Consider the following 25,229-nt stretch of genomic DNA (forward strand, 5'->3'; position numbering starts at 1 on the left):
GGTCCTTGTCTAATAATAGTCCAAACATTTGTGATACTACTGTAAATTAAAGCACTTTTTCCTATTTGTCGTGCTTTGAAGCAGTACCACTCTCAGAACGCTTGCAATCAACCTTATGCAACAAGTACAAAAGCCCCCCCAACCCCCCCTTTGTAGCCTCAAAATCTGGCAGCTTCCAGATTAAGAGCATATTAACTTATCTTCTCACAGTCATTCATTTTGAATCTCAAGAGCAATACATTTCTTCTTTGCCACATAGCTGTTTTTGTTAAATGATAGTGCAGGCAGTATTTGTTCAGTTTTGTAATATAGTTTGCTCTCGGATTCCTGTCTTAATTTTATCTTGTTTCTCTTATACCTTCAATTCTGCTGTCAAATCAGTTGTTTCTCAACTCACTTTGAGCTGTGCTCCTTTACTTAGACAGTGTTTGGCAGCCATATCAGCATCACGCAAATGGAGATGTTCAGCAGTGCCTTTCAAGATTCCTCTAGTGAATTGCCCTTTCAATCACACTTGCTTAAAACATCCATTATAAGCAAAGAAACTGAGAGACTGAGGGGTGGCTCAGATGGAGAGAGAGAAAGGAAAGCTGTGACCTGTCTGTATCTTTACAGAGATGTGGTGAACCACTGTGAACTGATAATACACACATCTATCAGTGAGGGGCTTTTCTCTCCAGTGCACAATTTTATTTTCTTACATGTTAGAGCTGCTTTAAATTGCTCTTTGTGTACAGAGTAGTGACATGTTGCATAGTCTAATTCAGTGGTTTGTGTGTACTCTGTTTGTGTGGCTAATGGGTGAGGCAGCCAGGCTCTTCTGTTTACTCTGAACTGTCTCCTGTAGACAACACCCTGCCACTGGAGGGAAGGATGATGGGGAGACGATTCTGCCAGCCATTGAAGAGCCTGATGGTGCACCTCAGTGTGCTTGTGTGTGCCTACGTGGTGGTTCAGTGCCAGCTGATACTCAGCCTTGTCTTGTTTTCATTGATGCCCCAGAGAGGAACCTGAGTGGGTGCTGTGATGCTGCCTGTCTTTGTTGCGGTAATCAGGTGGTGATTTCCACACAGTTGGACTGTATCCTGTGAAAGGAGGATGCCGTACTGTGCCCAGGAAAATTGAGATTGAGATGGGCTCACTGTCATAAGCTTAGCAGCTTCAGGCCCGAGAAAGGCTGTTTGTTGATCAAATAGTAATTGTGTCTCAGAACATGCAGCATGTCTTGAAACCACTTTTATTTTCTTTCCTGTGCTCATTATATCTTGAGTTGAATGGACCCTCTTTACTTACTGACATTTCAACGGACTCTAATTTCAAATGCGCGGCTAATGAGTCATAATCCAGATGTTAATTGACTTAAATGTGCTCTAATGTAAAGCACATGTCTAAATATGGTAAGCTTATTGTACAGTGCTGTGTTAGCAATTACACAGTATCTGTAGCCTTCAGGTTGGTCAGATTGACTAAGAAAGGAAAACCACTTTTATTTGTTACAGTGCTTCTCCTTTAAATATGCACACTCACGCCTAGTGCTACTCACAAATGCCCATGTGCTTTATGCTCTGTCTGATTCAGTCACAGACACGCATTTACCCAGGCACACATTTGCTTGTGCTGTATCACACAAAGATGTCTCTTTTTGAAGTTGGTCAAAGGTGGCAGTGAAGATTTCTGGGTAAAGGCACTTCTGAGTGAAACAAAAAATTTTCACTCATCACTTTTTGTAACTGTACCTGCTGATGTCTTAATTTGATGAGTGTATGCTAGATAATTGGAGATAGTACAATTGTTATTCACTGGGCATATTATATATATGTTAAATATTGAAATAATAGCATCACACAGTTGCTGTTGATTTGTTGGCTGCAAACCCATGATGTGAATCTCCCGTTCCACCACATCCCAGAGATGCTCTGTTAGATTGAGAGCTGGTGGCTGTGGAGGCAGAACAGTGAACTCACTCCCATGTTCAAGAAACCAGTTTGAGATGATCTGAGCTTTGTGACATGGTGCATCAGCCACCAAAAGATGGGTACACTGTAGTCATAAAGGGATGGACATGGCCACCAACAAAACTCAGTTAGGCTGTTTAAACAATGCTCAGTTGGTACTAAGGGATCCAAAGTGTGACAATAAATATCCCCCACACCATTACTCCACCAGCAGCCTGAACCATTGGCACAAGACAGGAAGGATCCATGCTGTTTAGGCCAAATTCAGCAGCTAAAATTGAGACTCATCAGACCAAATACCAGTTTTCCAATCTTCTATTGTCCAACTTTGGTGAACCCATGTTAATTGTAGCCTCAGTTTCCTGTTCTTAGCTGACAGGAGTGTATGGTTTGGTCCTGCTGCTGTAGCCCATCTGCTTTAAGGTTCAATGTGTTGTGCATTCATAGGTGCTCTTCTGCATATCTTGGTTGTAACAAGTGTTTTATTGAGTTACTGTTGCCTTTCTATTAGCTTGAGGCAGTCTGGCCATTATCCTCTGACCTCTGGCACCAACAAAGTATTTTGACCCACAGAATTGCTGTTCACTGAATATTTTCTTTTTTTTTGGACCATTCTCTATAAACACTTGAGACAGTTGTGTGGGAAAATCCCAGGAGATTAGCAGTTTCTGACACCAAGAGCTATGTACATTCAGTCATCTTGACCATGACTTTATGCTTAAATGCACTGAGTTCCTGAATGTGATTGGGTGATTAGATATTTGTGTAAATGAGCAGTTGAACAGGTGTACCTAACAAAGTGTCTGGTGAGTGTACATTGCAAGATGAAATTACACATATATGGTGATAACATGGTGTATCTACATTACAATGCCATGCCCATTCCTTCATTGCAGTGCAGTCCAATGTCTTTACTTACACAAAACTGTTTGACAGGTTTCTTCAGTTGTACTACAGGACAGGAAATTATCAGCCCAAATGATTGGTGTTTTTTACACACACACACACACACACACACACACACACACACACACACACACACACACACACACACACACACACACACACACACACACACACACACACACACACACACACACACACACACACACACACACCAAGAATGCCAGCATTGTGAAATATGAGACTGCCTGTTTGCTCCATGGAAAGCTCTCTGATCATAAATGAGCACAGAAGTCAATACTGTCCCAGCCAGAAAAGCCCACTACGAGCCATGAGCCCACAGGGAAACATTTCTAAACTGTTAGAAAGCATATGATACATACTGGAAAATACATGACACCTTCAGCCTAACATGGTCATTCTTCTGTAAATAGCATTATGTATCACTACAGACCAGTAGTACAGACAGTTACTATTTCCATGGCCATCTCGGAGCAGACACAAGAGAGCATGTCATTTCATCTGATCTCAGAGTTGGATATGTGAGAGCCCCTTTAAGCATTACTTATGCTAAAATGAGACTCAACCATGTAGAAAAGAGGATAACAGACAAGATGGGGGGCAGCAGACGAGAGAGGAAACAGAAAGGAGCAAAGGAAAAAAACAGCTGAGAGGAGGGAAGAGAGAAAAGTATGGGAGTGGGAAACCTATCCTGGAATAGTCAGCATTAGCTGCAGACTCCACCCTTCTCACCCCTCCCCTTACTCTCTCTCTTTCCTTTGCAATCGCTCTCTCTCCCCCTCTCGCTCTCTCTCTCTCTCTCTCTCTCTCTGAAGCAGTCTCCCAGTGTGTCATTTGACCAGGCAGTTCACAGAGGCGAGAGCTCAGCACCAAAGAGAAAGCAGAGGGAAAAAAGAGAGACAGGGAGAAGGAGCACGTTCAGTGTAACAGTAAGCTTGCTGGAATGTTTCTTTGACTGTTTATCACCAGACGAAAAGCCCTCTGAGTGTGGATTTCTTCTTGGTTTGCTGCTTTTGTGGACTCTTACACTTGGTTTCTTGGATATGGGTTTTAACTCTGCGTGCAGTCAACTGAAGAGGAGGATCAACTGACACCTTTTTGGGGGATTTACACTTTGAGGAGTAAACCTCTACTTGTGTGAGGGTGAGGAAGAGAAACCAAGAAGAGAGAAAGAAAGGAGAGACAGGAACAGGGAGAAAGGGAGAGAGACACAGAGAGAGAGTGCCGGGCCATGCCCACCTCTGCTCATGGTTCAACAGCATGAAAGGGGGCCACCATCACCATCGCCACCACCGAGGCTGTGGCTGCCAACACTTGTTCCGTAAAGTCCTGGCCAAGTGTGGCTGCTGCTATGCCAGAGTCAGAGGTCAGTGTTAAACACAAATGCACACACACACACACACACACACACACACACACACACACACACACACACACACACACACACACACACACACACACACACACACCTAAAAAATGTTGATCTTTAATAAGCTTATCATCATCAATCTGAGTTTCCTGGTTTTGAGGTTGGATTTGTTCTTAAAAAACTGCTTTTGTGATCCCGTTTGTTGTGTGTGTGTGTGTGTGTGTGTGTGTGTGTGAGAGAGAGAGAGAGAGAGAAAGAGAGAGGAGTTTTTCTTGATCACACTAAGCTTAAGCATTAAATAAAGTGCCTCTGTTCCTCTTCTCCTTCTCCCATATATTATCTTAGATGTCCACCCATGTCTCTCTTATCTCTTCTCCTTCTGTGAGCATATGTTAATCGTTTAAATGTAAGCCCCAGTCCTCTCCCCTGCTCCCTTCACCTCCAGCTAAAGCAACAGATGTATGCACACACACACACTCACTCACTCACACACACACACACACACACACACACACACACACACACACACACACACACACACACACACACACACACACACACACACACGCACGCACCAGAGCAAGTGAAAAAAGTTCTCCCTACAGAGGACAACACCGTGAGGAATCGGAAAGAAGACGTGCAGCATGCATTCTTCTAGCGAGGACAGAGAACGAGGAAAGAGGGAAAGAGCCTGCATGTGATTTGGAAGGTGACGGTCCTCGTCATAATGAGTGCATGTCACTCAGTTATGTGTTTGGCATGTGGATGGATGAATCACGGGTGGGTCTGATCTACGATGAGACATTCCTCGACCCAAAACAGTGGGAGCAGAAGAAAATGGCAACAGTCCCCAGCAGCACCCCTGTCATTGTCTTCCCCTCCAACCCTGCTGTTTGCTGTAATGACGTGCAACATAAATAGCAGCTGTCCATCAGAGTGGTGTGGCTGAGTTAAAGCAGCAGGTGGCATGATATGTAACAACAGCAGTCAGATGAGCGCACACAGTCGTCCATATGCAGCTGTGTTTGTTTGTAGTTTATACAAAACTCAGAACTCACTGTAACCTTGAGGTGAGAGCGTGAAAAAAATCTCTCGTAGTGTTTCTACCTCTGTTGGCCAGTTGCTGCTCTGTTCCTGTTGCCATCTTGTACACACACACGACCTCAGTCGCTGTGGCTCAGAGGCAAAGTTAAAACAACAGCGTTGTCTAATAGCAGTATAAGAGTTTATGCTGTGGTGCCACACTGTGCATTTGTTCCATTTTACAAGCCTGCATCAAAGGCATAAACAATAGATATACTCTTTGAGGCTCTGTGCTTGGTGGGGGGTGGAGTTCATGAAGTAGACTTTCATATTGCTGACCGGCATTGTTGGATGCATACCTTAGATTCCTTCATTTTAATCTCTTATATAATAGTTATTCTCCTTTTCCATCGCCTGCAGCTCCCCACTGCATCTCTAGCATGTTATCATAGCAAATACACACACACACTTAGATCATAATATATAAACATGTGGGGGATTGGAGGAATGAAACATTTCAGGCTATTAAAATAAATCTCAGTAAACATATGGCAAGAGCATGATGCCAGCAGATTTCTTTAAACATCTTTTAGTGTATTGGGAGGGTATTTTGGTCCAAAGTGACAAGATGAGATGTTATAAAATTTCATTTCACAAACTGACAGGTGAAATATGAGTGCTCTATGCCATCTAGAGAAGCCACGTGTGCTCTATGAAACCTCCTCATACAAGAAAGCACATTTTTATGATGCTGCTGTGTACAGTTCTCTCCATTTATCTGTATAACAATTTCTGTAATTAAGACATGAAGGCCCACGGTCAGTTGTGGACTTTGGTATTATTTAAATAGTGCTTTTTTTCTCTCTCTTTTTAAATCTGATGTTATTCAGTCCTTTCCTCATAATTATATCTCATACATTTGGGAGATCTCATGCTTAACTTCAAACTCATTTACTGCATCTTTCCCATTGTTTTAATTGTGGCATCTACAGGACAAATACTGAACAATACAGACGTTGTTTCACTCTTCTCACAAGAAATTGTTGTTTCAGGTCAGGCATGGCACCATGTCACTTACCATCTATTTGTTCAAAGTTTGCAATTTTTTCTCAGAAATGCCTGAAGCAGTACCTATACTGTGTTAGCTGAGATAATCAGGGTCATAGCTTAGTGTTAGCTCCCTCCCAGCAAACAAAGATTTCCTCTTTATTGTAATTTTTTAAATCATGATAGACTGTCTTCCTCTATTCAGTTGGACACAACTGTTTACACTGCTTTTACATCACTCATTGATTGTTAAAAAACAAAAAAAAAGGCCTCATGACTGACTCAAGAGGAAATTATCGTGTGTGGCGTGATTCATTCCTTACTTAGGCATAATGGCATTTACTTGCATGCTGGGTGATGACATGCACTATGCTATTATGTCACACCATATGTGTTCCTGGTGGATGCTTTTCACATGCACACCGAGTCCAACATACTCACAATACTCACATGTGGTTTTTCAATAGCTAAACTTCAATGGCTAAATGACTTCAGGTGCTGTTAGTCTGACTAAATGACTTGCACACGGTGGTCTTCTGTCCTATTTCTGACCCGTTTGTGTTTATGCAGAGCGCTGGCAAGTCAATGACTCTCTGTGGCATCATACTGGCTTACCCTGCCGCACTTTTTTCACATCGTAGCCCCTTAACTGGCAAGGGCCCGGTGACGGGCCGTTTGTAGTCCCTTTTATATGGCAGGCTAGACCCTCCCATTTTTATTGACACGTCATTCGGCCAATCATGTAACTGGCTGCACCAAATCACCTGACAAAGCTACGTGACGCCCTCTGAGTATTATTGGCTCTGGGAAACCCATTTCTTAACATGATTGGCCGAATGAGGTGTCAGTCAAAATGGGCGGGTCTAGCCTGCCATATAAATGCACTTCATTCGGCCGGCGGACCAGACGCAGCCAGTTAATAGGCTATGAAATGGGTTGTTCAGAGCCAATAATAACCAGAGGGTGTTATGTAGTTTTTGTCAGGTGATTTTTTTGCTGCCAGTTAAGGGGTTAAACAATATCCAGTGACACAAGTACAGAAACAGCAGAGTCCTTAAGTTAACAATGTGTGAATGAATATTATTTGCACTGTGTGTGGATTTGTTTTCATTACAATACTGACCAGCACTAGAAGGTAAGAAGAGTTGGAGGAAATGCATGGCAGAAGAGCTGGGATTATTGATCTGAGCAGTACTCACGGAGATAGAGAGGGCAGAAAGATGGACAGGTGGAGAGATGGGTTTAATGAAAGAGAAAGGCATGTATCATTTTAGCTCTGATATCAGCGGCCCTCTGCACAGCGCATTAGCAGATTGGCTGCCAGAGGGCCATTAGCGGGGCCTGCTTCCCAGCAAAGACTGTTGACAAACCATTTGAAAACAGATGGTATCCTTTGTCTTATATTGTCCACGGCGAACTGAATTCAGAACCCAGAGGGAGTAAAAGGAATCAACCTACTGATTTATCAAATCTGAGTGGAGGGTTGAGTTTCAGGAAATATTTTTAACATGTAAAGCACTGACAAGGCACTGACAACAAACATCTGTTCGCTCCTCTCTGAGTGAACTTTCAAATGTTTCAATCAGTACAAGGAACTCACATGCTTAAAGACTCCTGATGATGAAACCATCAATGTTCTCCTTACACACACACACACACACACACACACACACACACACACACACACACACACACACACACACACACACACACACACACACACACACACACACTCTGATAATGTTAAAGATTACACCCATGCAATTTGAGCCAACGTATCTTATCTTTTGTGTGGCACGGCCTCCCACACAGCTAATGCTATTTGGGATGCACCCTGGAGTAAATGTAGCACACTTACGTGCAGGCTGTCAGACAGTAAACAAAACAAAGATAAGGATGGAGCAGAGTTAAGATCACACTTAAAGGCAGATACTGTAATAGGCTGACCATATGGGAAGTGTATATATCTGCCTCTTCAGATTTTTTTTTGTGAAGTGACTCTGTTGAATCAGTTTTAGGTCAGGCAACAATGCACATTATATTTATGTTTTTAACCAAACTGTCTTTTTTAAGAGCAGTTTGAAGTCAAAAGATTTCTGCAAAGGCTTCCAATTTTAAAATGTTTTGAAGACAAGAAGGAGTTTCAAGAGTCAGTTTATCACACTTTTTGTATCTATTTTTGAACGCATACTACAATAAACTGTAAATGTACAAATTATATATATTTTTCCTTATAAGAGGATTTTATGCAGAATAAAGAGAGACTAAAAATGGAGGATTTAGGATTTAGCTTGACAAGAATGCATTATCTGAGCCGCCTTTAGCGCTCCATCTCTTATTTTACACACAGTTATTCAGTTGTGTCTTTTTCATTAACATATTCCTGACCTGCTTTGTTCCACAACTGAGGCAGTAAGCAGCTTTACCTGTGCGTGAGGGGGTAAAGTTCACAGCAGTCATGGGTACGGCAGCAACAATAATAATGTTTCCATCTATGGGTCTCTCTCCAGAAATATCTTTGTCGTTCTACCATCACTCATCTCTTTGTATTTCTTTTCTTTTATGTTCCTCAAAAGAAGGTGAAGGTTCTGTGTTGTCTTGCATGTGCATCTATATGTGGTTCCTTTGCATTTGAGAGTGTGTCTATTTGTGAGTATTGGGGGCTGGTGTTGACTCATGCATGCAGTGTGTTAGGACAAGTATCCCCCACAGCAGTGACACATACACTCTTACACACATACACATATATTTACATGGTTGAACGGCTGAGAGGGGGAGAAAAAATGCAAATGCATTAAAAAAAAGACATTATTTTTACATGTATGAACATTAAATGAGAATTTCGTTGCTTGCATGTAAAAAACATGCACTTATATATAAATTTAAGTTAGCTTCAATTTCAAAAATGATTTGCATCAAAGGCCTTTGAGGCAAATTTGCATCATCTGTACCATTGCCACCATGCTGCATTCACCCGTAGTAAACAGTTACTGTATACGTGCCATCTACAAAATAAGAGGAAAAAAAAAAACTCACAATAATCTCACTCGACACACAGTAATTAGAATTTAGCTGTTCAACAATGCTCAGCTTCAACATGCGGCTCATATAATAAAATAAATGACCGAACATTTATTTTTGTCCACTTCCCTTTGTCCCTTCACAGATTAGTCAGAGTGCATGATGTGCTACAGACCCCGGAGGTGGTTGGGTTCGGTGTCTTGCTCAAGGACATACGCTTGCACATTTCATCAGTTTGGTTGCTTTCAGACAAGAACTTGATCCCCACAGCTAACCTGTGACCCCACGATGCACAAATATATTTTGATAACAAGTCGAGAGTGCTTTTGACAGAAAGCAGCACTGCTGGCAGATGCAGGGACTGAAAATTGCTGTGGGTGAACCAGTGTGCCTTTTTATGTCTCAGCTAGAGAACCTTCGTTGTCATCAGCTTATAAGGCAGACTTCAGACATTATGGAAAAAGCAACAAAAATAGCTGAAATTGAAGGTATGCTGGACTGCCGCGGCTCAGCCTTGTATTCAGCAGGCTGAGATATTTTTAAACTTTGCACCCCGGCCCACCCTCCACCTCGTCGTATCTTCTTGCCCTCCCACCAAACCCCCAGCCTCCTTCCCAGCTGATCTCCACCATATTGTTTCTCTCTCGCACATGCAAAAGAGAAAACTACAAGTTTCCCAGCTGGATGAAGAAATCAGCCAGCCTGAATTTGGGCTGAATGTTGCATGATGTGCTGGCTCTCTCTCTGTCTCCCCCTCCTTCTCTACTTCACTTCTCTCCTCTCCTCTCCCTCAGCTCCTTCTCTTTAGTAATTAAATATTTTATTAATTATGCCCTCTCTCTCCTTTTCTATTATTTTCACCACTTCCCTTTCTTTCACAGTTCATTGTCATTTCCTTTTTGCTCTACTAAGCCGCCTTGCCCTGACATATTTCCAAGGCTCCCACAGTCTTTCCTTCCCTTTTTTTCTCTTCCTTAGGACTCTGTTTGTAAATGTGCAGAGGAGAAGAATGAGGGAACAAATTATGAAACACAGGAGTGCATTCCATACCTTGTTTAGAAAGAATTCTCCAACAGTGCAGAGGGGGAGAGGAGCTACTTCCCCCTGCGATTCTACCCCCACTTTCAGTCCATATGGCGCTTTTTATACCTGCCTTCTTTTAGGGGCGACTATAATGCTCACTCTTTCTGTTCTAATACTCAGTTATTCCTTTCACGCAGTTTTACTCCTTCTTTTTTATGGTCTATCAAAACAGCAACAGCACTGTAAAGAATTGTGATTGTGAGTGGTGTGTAAAAAGTTTTCACCTTCTACTCTGCACAGCTTTTCATTCAGTGAGATTGGAACGCGCTTACTGTAAGTCTTAGCAACAGGTTGACAACAACTATTGCTGTAGTGGCCCCTCTGGTTGTCAGAGTGGAGATTTTTTATTTTTTTTTAAATTCTGGCTGCTCCGTTCTGCAGTTCTCTCCAGAGGATACTTGATCGCGGCGTCAGTGAGAAACTTTCCGAAACAGTGCACAAAGCAAAGCAAACAATGGGAAGTGACAATACTGAGAGCAATGTGCTGTTGTGCTCAAGAAGCTTGCTCGAACTTTGACTGCAGTGCACAGGAGCTGAGCGTGGTACTTGGAAAAGTTACCTTGTGTTTAATCAGATTTACAGTTGGAACAGTGGTTAATTTCCTTGCGGCCTGGGATCAGTATATAGGGCATTATTGTTTGGTTCACATCTAACCTAAATTCTCCATCATGTTTGTCTCTCTGTCTCACTAGAGGATAGTTGTACGAGTTCATGGTTTATCGGTTGCATAAGAGTCTCCTGAGTAACTTTAAAGGGACAGTTCACACCAAAATCAAATTGACATGTTTTCCTTGCATGCTTGTCTGTGTTGGTGTGAGTCACCCAGTTTTAGAGATGTTGTCAACCCTTCAGTATAATTGAAATTAATGGCACATGCCTTGTGGTGCTCAAAGCATACGTTTGAAAAACTCAGAACTCATGCCCTGGTTAGTCAAATAAATCAATAAATCCATAAATATTGTTGTGAGCACTTTGATTGGTGCTATTTTCCAACTACGAAACCATACTTGGGCCATGTGACCCTCTCAGAAAGAAGTGAGATGATTGTGTTGGTGACAGCATGGCAGCTAGCACATTGATTGGTGGATGGAGTTTGGAAAAAGGAAAATATTTTCTGTATGAAATTATTTCACAGAAGGGTTTGCAGATTTTTTTTTGTACTAAATTGCCACTGATTTTTTTCTAACTATTATTTGTCACTTTGAGCACCTTTAAAGGATGTGGTATTTAGTTTCATCTTAACTGATAGCAGGCAGACATCTGTACCCCCGATATCTTCAAAACGAGCTCCCACCAAAAGAATCTAGATACATAAATAGTGCTGCAGAATGTAGAAAATATATGTGGGATGAACTGTCTCTGTAAGTATTTGAAAATCCCAATAAATTCTAGGCAAAATAGAGTTCTTTTCAAACTAATAAACAGAGCTGACCTGGCTTTTTGGCTTTGTTCATTTCAGCTGAAAACTTATATGTTTTTACTGGGAAATTCACAGATAACAAAGCAAAAAATACAAGAAAATACTTCCATGCAGTTCTTGCATTCTTAAATAAGCTTTTCCCCTGTTTCTGTATTATACACTACATTGGAGAAGATGGGAAAAAAAAATTGACCTGTTTTCCTCCTCTTTGTCATCCAGTGAGACAGTCTTTGTCACTCAGTGTCACTCAGGTACCATTGATTGCTACCATAGACACACAGCTTTTAGTTCATAACCTACAGCTATTACTTAAGGATCAAAGCAGCCTTGGTGGCACTGAGGTTAAGACAAAAGGAGTAAATAAACCAAAAAACAAGTGTGTATCTGATAACCCCTCAAATCTTTAGAATTGTTTTTTCATCGTAGCAGCAAAACTAAGAATACTGTAGCTGTTATTATGTTAACCTTTAACAATCCTAGATTTTTTTTTGGCAAATTATTTTGGGCCCGGATACGGGCCCTAGTATTGTTAAAGGTTTAATGCTGAAGTTAGAAACATTTGAGTGTGAATTTAAAGATTTGCCTTTATTGTAACAATCAAATGACAACAGCTAATAGTTTAGATTTTTGCAGTGCACTCAACACTTGCCCATTTTCTATTCTATCTATTTGCTTCACTTTAATTATTCAGTTTCATTAACCTGTATGAAAACTGTCCAACTGATAAGAGCATAAGACAAGAAAACATTTGGTGGTTTGTCACTGTATGATTATTGACACAAATCTACACAAATTGTTACACTTGTGTGTGTGTGTGTGTGTGTGTGTGTGTGTGTGTGTGTGTGTGTCACTGACAGACATATGCTCATGTGAGTATTACTATGTACAGCATGACATAGTGTGTGCACCCACATGTGTAGGTTGATTTCTTGCTGATGGCTGATCTTTTGTGTGGCTGTCCCTCACTCTCTTTCCTTCTGGGTTTAGTTGCTATGGCAATAAGAGTGGGGAGATGTGGAGAGCTATGGAAAGGAATGAGAATATGTGTCTGGAAAGCACATCAAGTCTGACTGAGAATCTCTATGCCAGCACATCTTTAAGTCTGGGGGTCGGCACTGTGTGCCCTACTCAAAGCTAGAAAGAATGAAAGCAGTTTGTTTTTGCTTACAAACCTCCAAATACCTGCTTACTCCAAATACACAATACGTTCTGAAGACTTGGATGCTCAAGACATAATTCTTTGTGAGATATTTGAGATATTTGCAAGAGAGGTTACAATTTTGTGTCAAATCACCAATTTACATCTGGCTCAGTTTGCCATATACAGCAGTCATGGCTACTTGCAGTTCAGAGCACTGACCTTGTACACAGCCAGAGTGACAAACAGCAAGAGCACAGTACTAGAGCTGTCAGGCAGACTGGGGCCAAGAGGAGAGGCTCTACGACCCAGCATGCATCGCTGCTCTGTCTCCAGCTCTCCTTGCAGGCCTCCTGACTGGCACTGCCGTATGAAATCACAATCGCTTTTAATTTGCTCTTTGTTTTCAGCCACCTCAGGCTTAATGGCAGCCTTGTTTACCCCTAAACACAAGTGTCAGCCAGTCGTTCTCTCACTTTTTTTTTTCTTTTGAAGTGTGTGTCTGTGTGTCACTGTGTGTGTGACTAGATAATCATAGTGATGACCAACAGTACCCAGTGTGTGTGCTTCCTTTTGCTAAAAAGGCAAAAAGGGTGGTGATGATCATTGCTGTGATTATCCAGGCACACGCACGCACATTCACACAAGATGTACCCACAAGTGCACACACACTAAATCAGAATGCCATGTAGAGCCTGCAAGGTTATTTAAGTACTTTTCCAACTCACATTTTCTCAAAATGCCTCAAAGCATTTTTCATTGGACCTTATATTTAGACTGAAAAATCTTAAGGCTGCTTTGGAAATATGAACAGTTGATATATATACCTTCCTACAGCAAAACATCCAACAGAGTTTAGGTTTTGTTTAGTTGTTATTTTGGGAAAAGTGACATTTTATGCTGCTGCATGCTTTTACTCAACATTTCAGAAACAAATAGTTCATCTTCATTCATACAATAACTTTAGTATCAACTACTTGGCAGATTCTGATCAATAATATAAAATATAAGCAATAAATTACCAGTAAAATTAGGTCCACCATTTCCAGGTGCAACATTGAAGTGCTGTAAAAATGAATGTATCACTAAATATAGTCATATATAACTACTGATAGATGGATGAGTCTGGGTTTGACGGTTGCCAGGAGAACGGTACCTGTCTGACTGCATTGTGCCAAATGTAAAGTTTGGTGGAGGGGGGGATTATGGTGTGGGGTTGTGTTTGTGGAAACAGTTTCCTGTTCCAACATGACTGTGTAGCAATGCACAAAGCAAAGTCCATAAAGACATGGATGAGCAAGTTTGGTGTGGAAGAACTTGACTGACTGGCCTGCACAGAGTCCTGACCTCAACCTGATAGAACACCTTAGGGATGAATTAAAGCAGAGACTGCAAGCCAGGCGTGCGTGCACACACACACACACACACACACACACACACACACACACACACACACACACACACACACACACACACACACACACACACACAGACACAGTGGCACAGGTGGGCCATTCAGTCCCTGTACAACCGCAGTGAGAGCTTGGTCCGTATTGCTGGCAATAAGTCAGACTTGTTTCCTGTGGGTGCTGGACATCTCCAGGGCTGCCCTTTGTCACTGATTCTGTTCATAATATTTTTGGATAGAATTTCTAGGCGTAGCCAAGTGGCGGAAGGCTTCCACCGTGGTAGCCTCAGATTCTCATCTCTGCTCTTTGTGGATGATACAGTCCTGTTAACTTCATCAGGTGGTGGCCTCCAGCTTGCAGTGGAATGGTTCACAACCGAGTGTGAAGCGGCTGGCATGAGAATTAACACCTCTACCATGGTCCTCAGCCAGAAAAGGTTGGAGTGCCCACTCCGGCTCAGGGATGAGTTGCCATACCTCTCCATATTCGCACAGCTCAGACGATACACACATTTAAATCTCTATTAAAAACACATTTCTTTTCCTTGGCATTTGGCTGCAGTGCTACCTCCTTTTAGATGATTGTTTTATGGTATTTTATGGTACTTGTTTTAAACGTTTTAATTTTTAATTTTCTTATGTTATTTATTGTTCTTAATGTTTTTATTTATTTATTTTTATTTTATTATTTTATTTATTTATTTATATATTTTTATTTTTATTTAGTATAGTCCTTGGGGTTACAGATCTTGTACAGCACTTTGGTCAACGTCGTTGTTTTAAATGTGCTTTATAAATAAACTTGACTTGACTTGACTTGACTTGCCCCAGGTGGAGGAGTTTAAGGATCTCGGGGTCTTGTTCACGAGTGATGGGAGAAGGGAGTGGGAGATGGACAGACTGAATGGGGCTGCGTCTGCAGTGATGCAAATATTGCACTGGTCTGTCATGGTGAAGCGGGAGCTGAGTGTGAAAGCAAAGCTGTTGATTTACCGGTCGATCTACATCCCTACCCTCACCTATGATCATGAGCTCTGGGTAGTGACTGAAAGAACAAGATTGCAAATACAAGCGGCAGAAATGAGCCTCCTTCAAAGGGTCCATCTCACAATAGTAATTGATAATATTTTCCTTGAGGAAAACATAGGAAAAAGATTACAGTTCTCAATAGGTAGACATCACTCAGACACAAACCTACAGAGGAGGCGTGTTCATGTGACATGAAGCTGAAATACTGAAAGTATTTATGTGAATTTATGTGATCTGAATTCTCTTTTTTCTTTTTCTTTTTACTTATGATACAGTGAAACGGTGGTTGGAGACCAAAATTATTGCGACCATTTACAATGAACTTGTGATCTCATTGACTTTGAAGATAGTCAGCAGTGATCTTCAAAGTGACTTTGGTGAATCAGGATGGTGATAAAACTGCAGTAAAATGCAGTCAGTTTACTATCTGCTATCTGTTTAGAATTGAATGGAGCCAGTTGGCTATTACATGCAATGCACTTATGATGAAAGGATGATTAAATTTTCACAAATCAGTGAAAATTGTAAATCTGTTGCTGTCTACATACACAGAAATTCACATTAACTACTTAGATTCAGAGTCCAGCCAAAACCTCACAGATCTGAAACAGAAATTCACTACAGGATGACATGCTTGGCAACATTGCTTTTAAAATATAATATATACTTAGTTGGCAACCAGCTGAGTCGAGTCCCCTGTTACAAAGAGATGTGTTGCAGTCAAGTTGTGCTCATCAGCACTTCAATGCCATCATCGGGCAACTTTTCCAAATTGTAAGGAGGGTGTCATCCTACGTTTACTTTAGTGTGACTGAGCCATTAGGCTTCTAATGATCAAATGATTGTGTTCAATTGCTTTCTTACAAAAGGAGTTTCCAAACTTTAATGAGTGTGAAGGCTTGGGTTACATAGATGGGACGTGGAGTTTAGCATTTACTGGGTGTGCAGGGTGTAATACTGTAATGTGACTAAAAGTCAGTATGTCTAAGCTTCTGCTGCTTGAAAATTTGACCATTCATAACAGTTCAGTGAAAGCGTGGCAGTAAATCACTAGACTTTGCCCCTTGATTAAATAATTGAATCATGATTTGTGAATATGGGACTTTCCATCTCTCAATACCTGTTGATCCTGTGGTGCATAGTTAATAAATGTGTGAGTGTGAAATGGACCACACTGCAACCTTAATCCCCTGGATTTGATTTGGTGTATTTATGTAGGTTTAGTTTCCAAGACCATAGATGAATAAAGGCGGATGGTGCCAAGAATCTGGCAAGTCTCTCTGTAGATGGTTCTAGAGGAATGTCTGGAGTGTTCAGGCCCACTAACCACAAACGTGGTTCCAGTCTCTCACTATACGCTGCTACGCTTGCAGACGGTCTCTGTGGTGAGATGACCATCATAGCCTCTATTTTTTTTTTGACAAATTAAGATCCAATTCAAGTTAAAAGGAAATGCTGGGAGTGCGATTAAAATTTCAGGTGAGATATCCACAACCTTTGCCACTTTGACTGCATTGCTGTACTGACCTGATTTTCACAGTCAGTGGCAGTAGTAGTGGGTTAGATTTATCTGCCTATCAATTAGAGTTGTTTCATAAGCTTTCATCAGGAGAAGTGTCTGATTTACTCTTTCACATTGTTCCATAGACAATAGGATTAATGCCAGCGTCATCCTTTGCAGGCTTGTTTTTCTAGTGACTGGCACTGCTTTGATGCTTACGCTGATGAAGGATATGCCGCAGAGTCTGGCTGTGGGCGCTGATGGCAGGAGACTGACTCTGATGACTTGTTTGTGTGTCATTTGATGTGTCTAGCACATATTTCCTTCTGTGCTCTGGGAATAACAGTGGTGTGTGGATGCATGCGTGTGAGTGTGTGTGTGTGTGTGTGTGTGTGTGTGTGTGTGCGTGCGTGCATAAACTAGGTCAGTAGGAGGACAGGAAACCACTGTTCACTTGTCTGACTGCAGTGTGTCGCTCCAAAGGTTTGACACGAACACACTCACATATGGCACACACAAGGAGGACCACAGTTGTGCTGCTGCACATGTGTCTTTGTTGCAATGCCTACAGTTACAAATCAGCAGTTCCTTTTTATATGCACTCAAGTATATGTCTCTTATGTCCTAATGGCCTTCCTTCCTTCATTCCCCTTGTGTCTCATCAGTGTTTCCTCCCATACTGAACTTCTTAGCTGCAGTCACACTGGCTCACATTCGCTCTCCTGCTTAACCTTTATATATACCTGCAACATAAAGAACCCCTGCTCTTCCCAGCAGCTCACGTCATAGCCTCTCCCTCTTTCTGTCAGCTTGAGACTTTCAGAAGATTCCTGCTTAAGCCTTAATACCAAAGTGAAAGATAAAAAATTAGAATAAATTAGAATAAAAAAAGATTAAACCCCCCCCCTTTTAAAAAAAATGTTTTTCTTTCTTCCTGTGGCATTGTCCTCTCTACTAGCTTGTTTTGCATTTTGAGCCTGTGCTTCGGGGCAGAGCAGTAGAGACCATTGCATTAGAGGAGGGAGCTGTGTAGTGTCCCGACCCAGCCATCATCTGAAAAACACTGCAGTGCACAGAGATGCAGAGGCCAAGAGAGTGCAAAAGAGGGTGGCAGAAGGAGGAACTTGCTGTAGAGAAACAGGACTCAACATGAACGGGGCCGGGGGCGGCGGTGGTGGGGGGGGGGGGGGGGGGGCAGGAGGAAAACAGAAAAGTTAAAGAGCAGGATTTATATATCAGCAGCAGCACAAATAAAATGTACATAAATCAGCTAGCAGGGTGAAATACAATGAGAAAAAGGTGAAAAGAGTTTCAAAGGGACCAAATGGTCCAAAATTCATGTTTTTATTAAGCATCAGTGCTGACAAGCGTAACTTATGATTTTAAATGTTTTACTGTAAAAAAAAGAAGACAAAAACTTTAGAAGGTTTTCAGTCATATGCTTCACATGCTTAGTGCCTCGTGGTATTTTAGATCTTTCAGTTTGTACATGAGTGCAGCCTAGGTCCTGCTGGTTTATGGGAAGGGTGTCCATTTCCTCTGAGTGGGTGAAATGTAATATAGTAGCTGAGTCTAGGCTGAAGAGCATAAGGTGGAGAGGGCAGTGAGTGAGCGAGAAAGAATTGAGAAGATAAGCGTGGTGTTGTGTTAAGAGTTGTTAGCAATGACACAGGCAAGCGTCTGGTGCCTATGCGTTGATCGCCACACTCCCCCAGTGCTGTAAGCCACAAGTTAGTATTGAATGGCAGCTCTAAGTCTCTCAGACTCAGCAGGATATTTGACATGTTTGCCACTGCGCTGAGCAGCAGGATGCTTGCCCTCTAATACTGTGTGTTGTTACACTGACAGGTTGATGACTCTGGATAACAGGTTGACAGCTTGTGCCCATGTGCCCACGAGAGCCTCTCTGGAAAAAATGTGCAATTTGTGAATGTTCAAGTGAATGGGCACCTGCTTGTCTGTCTGTATTTGTTTTTTTGTAGAGTCCAGTAATGACTAAATTGCCTATATGATCCCTAGAGGCCAAGGGATTGACAGGGAAATCCACGGTGGAGGGGCTGTGAATAAGTTTGCTCCATTAAAGCCAACGCTTTTAGCCTGATTTGCTGGCTCAGCAGCACTCACTCCTCAACTAATCAATAAAAAGAAGTTAGACTGGACTTCTTCTGGTGGGCAACCACTTAAAGCCTATCCATCCGCATCAATAACCCAAAAAGAAGAGAACAGCTTTGCTTTCTTATTTTTCTCTGGTTTTGCATTACAGACATAAATTGAAATTATCTATCCATCCATCCATCCATCCATCCATCCTTGGGGGACAGGGGGAAACCTATTTGGAGCCTATTCCAGCTGACATATGGTGAAAAGCAGGATACAGCCTGGACAGGCCACCAGTCTGTCACCTATGTCTAGCACAGAGACAGGCAACCACACGCTCTTACAGCCACCCCTACCTTTGCTTCAGTCATATCTAACTCAAACCTTCATGAGAACAGTGAATCATAAGTTTGCCCTCTCCACATGACTGGACAAGCTGTGCCACATATAGTTATTGGATAATTCAATCAGCTATAAATGAATTTAACAGTGGTAATAACAAATGGCTCACTGAGAACCACACAAAAAAGGATGGACGTGAAATTATGTAGTGGATAACAATCAATACATTTATCTGAGTGACCTTTTGGAAAATTAATCATTCACTGTATTGACAGAGTTTGATGAGACTCGTTGCTCATATTTATCAACACTCATCAAACATCTGATAATTTCCGCTTCTCAAATGAGTTGCTCTTTTGTTCCTTAGCTTACATTATAGTTAATTAATCTAAATTAAGTTAGGCTGTGCTTGAACAAACAAGACATTTGATGAAGTCACCTTGGGTTTAGGAAATGATGATAGAAATTTTATCAAAGTTATCTGAATTCTCATGCCAAATTATTAATTGCTTAATTTAGAAACCAATTGTTAGTTGGAGACCTGAAATAATTAGTACAGGGAGGCAAAGGCTTGATTAGTGTAAGAAAAAGTCACTATTTAGCTGTACAGATTTTGTAATACTGTACAAGAGTGGTGGCCTAGGGGAGAAGAAGAGGGTTCATCACTGAGAGGACCCTGGTTCAAATCCTCGGGCTGGCATCACTGTGGGTCCCTGAGCAAGCCCACCCCCCCAGGTTGCTCCCCGGGCGCCCTTTGGCTGCCCCCTGCTCCATGCTGTGCTGTGTGTATTACATACTCCATGTGTGTGATGGGTTAAATGCAGAGAATGAATCTCACTGCATGTAAATGTATGTGACAAATAAAGCTCTTTCTTCTTTTCTTCTTCAAGTGCTAACAGTGAAAAATGACTCTCTTAAGTTGCCCTCTTAGATGATGAGGGCTCTTTTCTGTATTGTGACTGACCAACATTAAGAAAAATCTGGAAGTACTTTGCAACAGATACCCACTTGGCTGTAAAGTTACACAGTACAGCAATTTTGGATGAGCCTCCCACCCCAGCACTCGCTCATCCTCTCAGACAGTGAGTGGGCGACTGGTGAAAACCTAGCATTAACAAATCACCACAGATCAGGGCAGCTTAATGCAGCCCTTTCCTCCTGTGCCTTTAACTGTTAATTGTTATAAGCACATAAACAATAGTCAAGTTGCATTAACAAAATCAGCGTGGGTAATCTTTTCTTAGCGGTGCCATTATGGAGATGAATATCACTGGGCACTATCAGCATGCACTGAGCCAGGGAAAGAGTGGGAAGGTTTGGTTTTTCCCAATTTCCTCTTTGTAGGTGTATAACAGTATTAACTCCACTTATCTTGCAGTGTGTGTGGGGAGAGCGGAGGTGTGTTTCTCTGAGGGGAAGCTCATCATCTCCCCTTACAGTTTTTTTTTCACTGTTACTGTGAAAAAGTGTTATTGATGTCTCCTTAATGGCTTGTATAAGGTACAGAGAATACATGATCAGTAGAACTGCTGAGTTGCCATGGTGACAGATGTAAGGATTGCCGTTATAAAACCAGTAAGTAATGTGTGCTCTGCGCATCGTAAATCTGTGCATTTGACAGAGCTACTGTATCATTCCGATGCAAAGCCTCAAATGGTGAAGCTGCTCTGCTCTGTCTCCAATCATTTCAAATTGCTTCCAGGCCATTGCAGCAGTGTCGGTCTCTTTCCCCTATTTCTTCAGCTGATGCTTGGAGATAGTTAGAAATAGTATTGCTGGTTGTATCTCTGCACTTTGAACCGTAAAAGCTGACCTAACTAAACTTGAGCAGGGAACACTGGGAAATACAAACCTCCGGGTCTGACCCTTTGTTAGAGGTCAGAAAAGCTGGGTTGGGAGGGTGCACAACATCACATGTGCTCCCCAGCGTTTTCACATCCTTTCTTCTCTCTGACTGGGGAGCCTTCACAGATGGTGAATGCTTTGCTTCTTCCAGATGCAACCATAAATGCAATGGCTTTCAGATGCATTTTGATATTGTAATAGTTCGCCCTGGGGTATGGCCATCTTTTTTCTCTCTGTTCAGGTGCCCATTCTGCCAGGCTCAGATCTCCTTTCACACTCTCTTTCTAGTCTTTTATATGGATATTTGGGGGGGAATTAGAGAGAAGTGGATGGGAAAATTGGCCACGCTGAGATCACACACATGAATGCATGATACATGGTGGAAAAATATAGAGGAAATGGTGTCTCTGTGGTGGTGAGTTAGTTTATTTAGTTATCAGCACAAGTTTTTTTTTTATGCGCTAGCAGAAATACGGTGTCATTAACATGGCATGTTTTGCTCTGAGGTTAACAATTTGTCAAACTCTATGATTTTTGTGCTGTGTGGAGTCCAAAGCTCATTATTATTGATCAGCACTGTTGCTACTATTGAATTTCTGAGACAGAAATTGAGATATGCTGAAATCCTTTAACTATGAACACCGAACTGAACTGAATTATTTACTCTGGGTATAAGTCTGCATTTTATTGCTGAGAACTATAAGAAGATCTTCCTCTGTGGCTCAAATAAGACACACTGAAATTAGATTGTCTTATGAGCAGATGCTATGAACTACAAACTTAAGAGGAACTTTAGGCTTATTTCTTGGAAAATAATTGTGGGTTTATTGGGGTGTTTTATACAATAAAGAATAATGGAAGTGAATCTGAGCGTGAAAGACTGTTTCTCCATCTGTAGGAGTGTAGATCTAATGTCTAGGGTGTAAAGATGGATAGGCAATATGACCAAACTGCGAATGAACAGATGAAACATTCCAGATGCACAGCTTAGAAGAAGAGCTGAGGACTGAGAAAGGCTGGAGGAAGGGCAGTAGGTTGAGGGGCTGAGGCAGGATGGGAATGGAAGACAATAAAGAAAAAACAAACAGTCCCCGGCAAGGAGCTCCCCTTCTAAAAGGGATTAAAGAGGATGTCCGGTCCTAGCTCAACCCCCAACCCACTTCCCATGTCCTCCTGACATCAGTGTGCAGCAGTCGATCTGCAACGGCCATTTAGTATTTTTTTTGTATCAAATATCAACCTTCCTTACCTCTGCTGTCTGTGTTGCATCAGAATGTGATCACATGATGACATAGACTGATACACAGCTCAGTGATATCAAAAAATACTTTGCATGATCAAAACATCTTTTATTGTGTAGCTGTGCACCTGCGCAGCCGTGGTTATTGAAAAACCTGTTTATATTTCCACTCTTTATTTTGATTTGATTCAGTTTAGCATCACCTCGCAGACCTGCAGTTATGCCTCATCTAATAGTCAAACAAGGGTTTTCTCCCTGAAACAAAATGCTCTTTTTTGCAAGTTTGTTTAAGTCCGCAGATTCATTGATTAACTAAGGTCTGAAAGTCGAGTTTACTCTGCCTTGTGACCCATTTAACCCTTCTTCAACCAATAACCTTTTGCTTTGTCTGTGTCTCTGTGTCTTTTCTTCAGACTCGTATTCGGCAGCAGGCAGTGAGGGCAGCATCTCCACCTCCGTGGTGTCACTGCCCCCGCAGGCATCAGGCAGCTCTGCCCCCAGCTCCCCAGGCTCCAGGCGCTCTGTGAGCACCCTGAAGAAATGGCTCACAAACCCTGTCCGCAAACTTAGCGCTGGATCCACTGCGAAAGGAGAGCGTCAGGTCCGCAAACTTGAGGGAAAGCCTGCATCTCTTCCATCCCAAAGCCAGAGCCAAGATATGGGCAGCCTCCCGAGGCCTGATGAGACTCTCACCATCTTGCCTGTCACCCACAGAGAACTGGTGAGAAGTGTAAAGCAAGGATATTTTTTTTCTTGATCATATGAACTAATCAAACAAAGTATTGCCTACGGACTTTGTGGTTCAAGTTCCATTTTGCACATTTTACATGAACCGCCTCATAAGTAAACCAAACTTAAGTCTAATCACATGGTCTTTGAATAAACTGGTTTTGATACATGCAAGACTTCATTCTTGTGTAAATACAGATTACAACCAACATTTTGACCCTGCTTGTTTACTTTAGGTAGCTCAAAATCATCAGTGGAGAAGCAGGTTTGATGTAGAGTTAATCCCTGTGGGAGCAAGCATTGACAGCTTCACTATATATGACAGCAGACTTGCTGGCTCTTCCTGCAGTCTCTTACCCTACCCTGTTCTGCGATTCATGTGCCCTATTTTCTTTTTGGAGTTGCTTCTGTCTCTGTGTGCCAGAACACTCATGCACGCTACAGATTTTGTTATTCTGACACTGTGAATATGTGTGTGTGTGTGTGTGTGTGTGTGTGTGTGTGTGTGTGTGTGTGTGTGTGTGTGTGTGTGTGTGTGTGTATTCCAGGAGTGGAAAGATGGCCTGGCAAGCCCTGAAGACCTATCACCAGCTACACTGCAGTCACCCAGCTGCATAACTGACTCGCTGATCGGCTGCACGTCACTGCCAAACACCCAGGTCTGCCATCTTGATATGCTATAAAAATAACACTCAAACAACACTGACCTGTTATATCTTGTAGCACAAACGATACGTATCACATAAAAATTACATCAAGCAGAAGTGGCTTAAATGCAGTTAGTAATCTTTTGAAGCAATGCTGGTTTTATCGAATCTAATAGCTGGTATGAGATTTAAACTATGAAAATAATTCATTAATGATTCATTTTAGCTGACAGTCTCAGAGAGGAGTAGAAATAATATTCTCAGTGAGGATGCAGCCTGGTGGGGAGGTGACATCAGTGCTCTTTGTCTCCATGGCCCTCCAGCCAGCTCTGGAAATGACTAACTCTACTGCTGCTGGAGGAACTCAACGATGAAGCAAAATGAGCAAACAAAAGCACGCAGGAAGGCTGCTTTTCGCAGCCGCACATACTACATATATGTGATGAGGCACATATAGACAGGGAGCACACATATGCACAGATGCAGATGGAGACAAATTGAATACAACACTATCTCAGAGCAGATCGATGCCCTCAGAGGACCAGAGGGCAGAATCTGGCAGTGACCTGTGTGATGCATGACTCACATTCAACACGTTGCAAAAGGACACGCCTGGAGATAAATAAGAAATGACAGATGTGGTGAAAGATGACTCCACTTCTAGAACAAAGAAATTTTTGACAAAGAAGCGAGCACATTTTCATTTCTCCTTCAAACTTAGTTGCTCAAGGCAAAAAGGAGCGTCTTGAGCTGGGTGTTCAGAGTGTTCCTTTCTTGCTGTGAGAAGCCCGGTGGAAAACGGTGTTTGTTTGAACAGCGGTCGTGTTGCATTAACCTGCGGTGCCTGTATCCCATCAACAGGAAACAATAATGATGTCTGAGCATTTAAACACTGTGAAGTGTGTCCTGTTGTTGAGTCAAGACCTGGGCACTTAAACTATAATTTCAGCCTCAACAACACTTTGAAAGACAATAGCGTGATTACATCAGAGGGATGAGGTCAGTGCTTTGGTGTTTTTACTGCCAGTGTTTGGTAGGAGAGCGAAAGCTGCGCAGAGGAAGAGAGGTAGTGTTGGAGAGATTAAATTATGTAGGTCAACCATCTTTGATAGTTCCTGTCATCTACGGCACCTTCTCTGGCCACGGGTCCAATTTACATGTGCTGTTCTTTTCCCCTCTTTTCTTCACACTATACTGTTTTTGACCAAATACGGGAAAATTCTGCAGATGTCAGCAGTCTAACAAGCTGCTGTGTTAAAAACAAACCCGAACAAATGATCAACAGATCTATTAAATCGCTTTTCCTGAAAAGCAGTTTGTACAGTCTCTCATCTTGACCCATAAAAAAAAATAACAAACAGAAACCCCTCAATTAAAAAATAAACTTTCAGTAAAACAGGAAAAGAATAAA

At 42.0% G+C, this 25,229-nt stretch overlaps 1 protein-coding gene across 4 annotated transcripts in view; it reads left to right on the plus strand.

The window, feature by feature from the left end:
- Positions 1–3,716: 3,716 nt before the first annotated feature.
- arhgef25a (Rho guanine nucleotide exchange factor (GEF) 25a) overlaps positions 3,717–25,229 on the plus strand; it is a 33,622-nt gene continuing 12,109 nt past the window's right edge. For all 4 annotated transcript variants that reach the window (XM_030734510.1, XM_030734511.1, XM_030734512.1 and 1 more), the window contains exons 1-3: positions 3,717–4,245; positions 22,856–23,163; positions 23,720–23,830. In XM_030734510.1, the coding sequence (XP_030590370.1) occupies positions 4,140–4,245; positions 22,856–23,163; positions 23,720–23,830 (525 nt within the window). In that variant the 5' untranslated portion in view covers positions 3,717–4,139. The remainder of the gene's footprint in view (positions 4,246–22,855; positions 23,164–23,719; positions 23,831–25,229) is intronic.

Source organism: Archocentrus centrarchus, chromosome 7, assembly GCF_007364275.1.
Source record: "Archocentrus centrarchus isolate MPI-CPG fArcCen1 chromosome 7, fArcCen1, whole genome shotgun sequence".
Classification (NCBI taxonomy): Eukaryota; Metazoa; Chordata; class Actinopteri; order Cichliformes; family Cichlidae; genus Archocentrus; species Archocentrus centrarchus.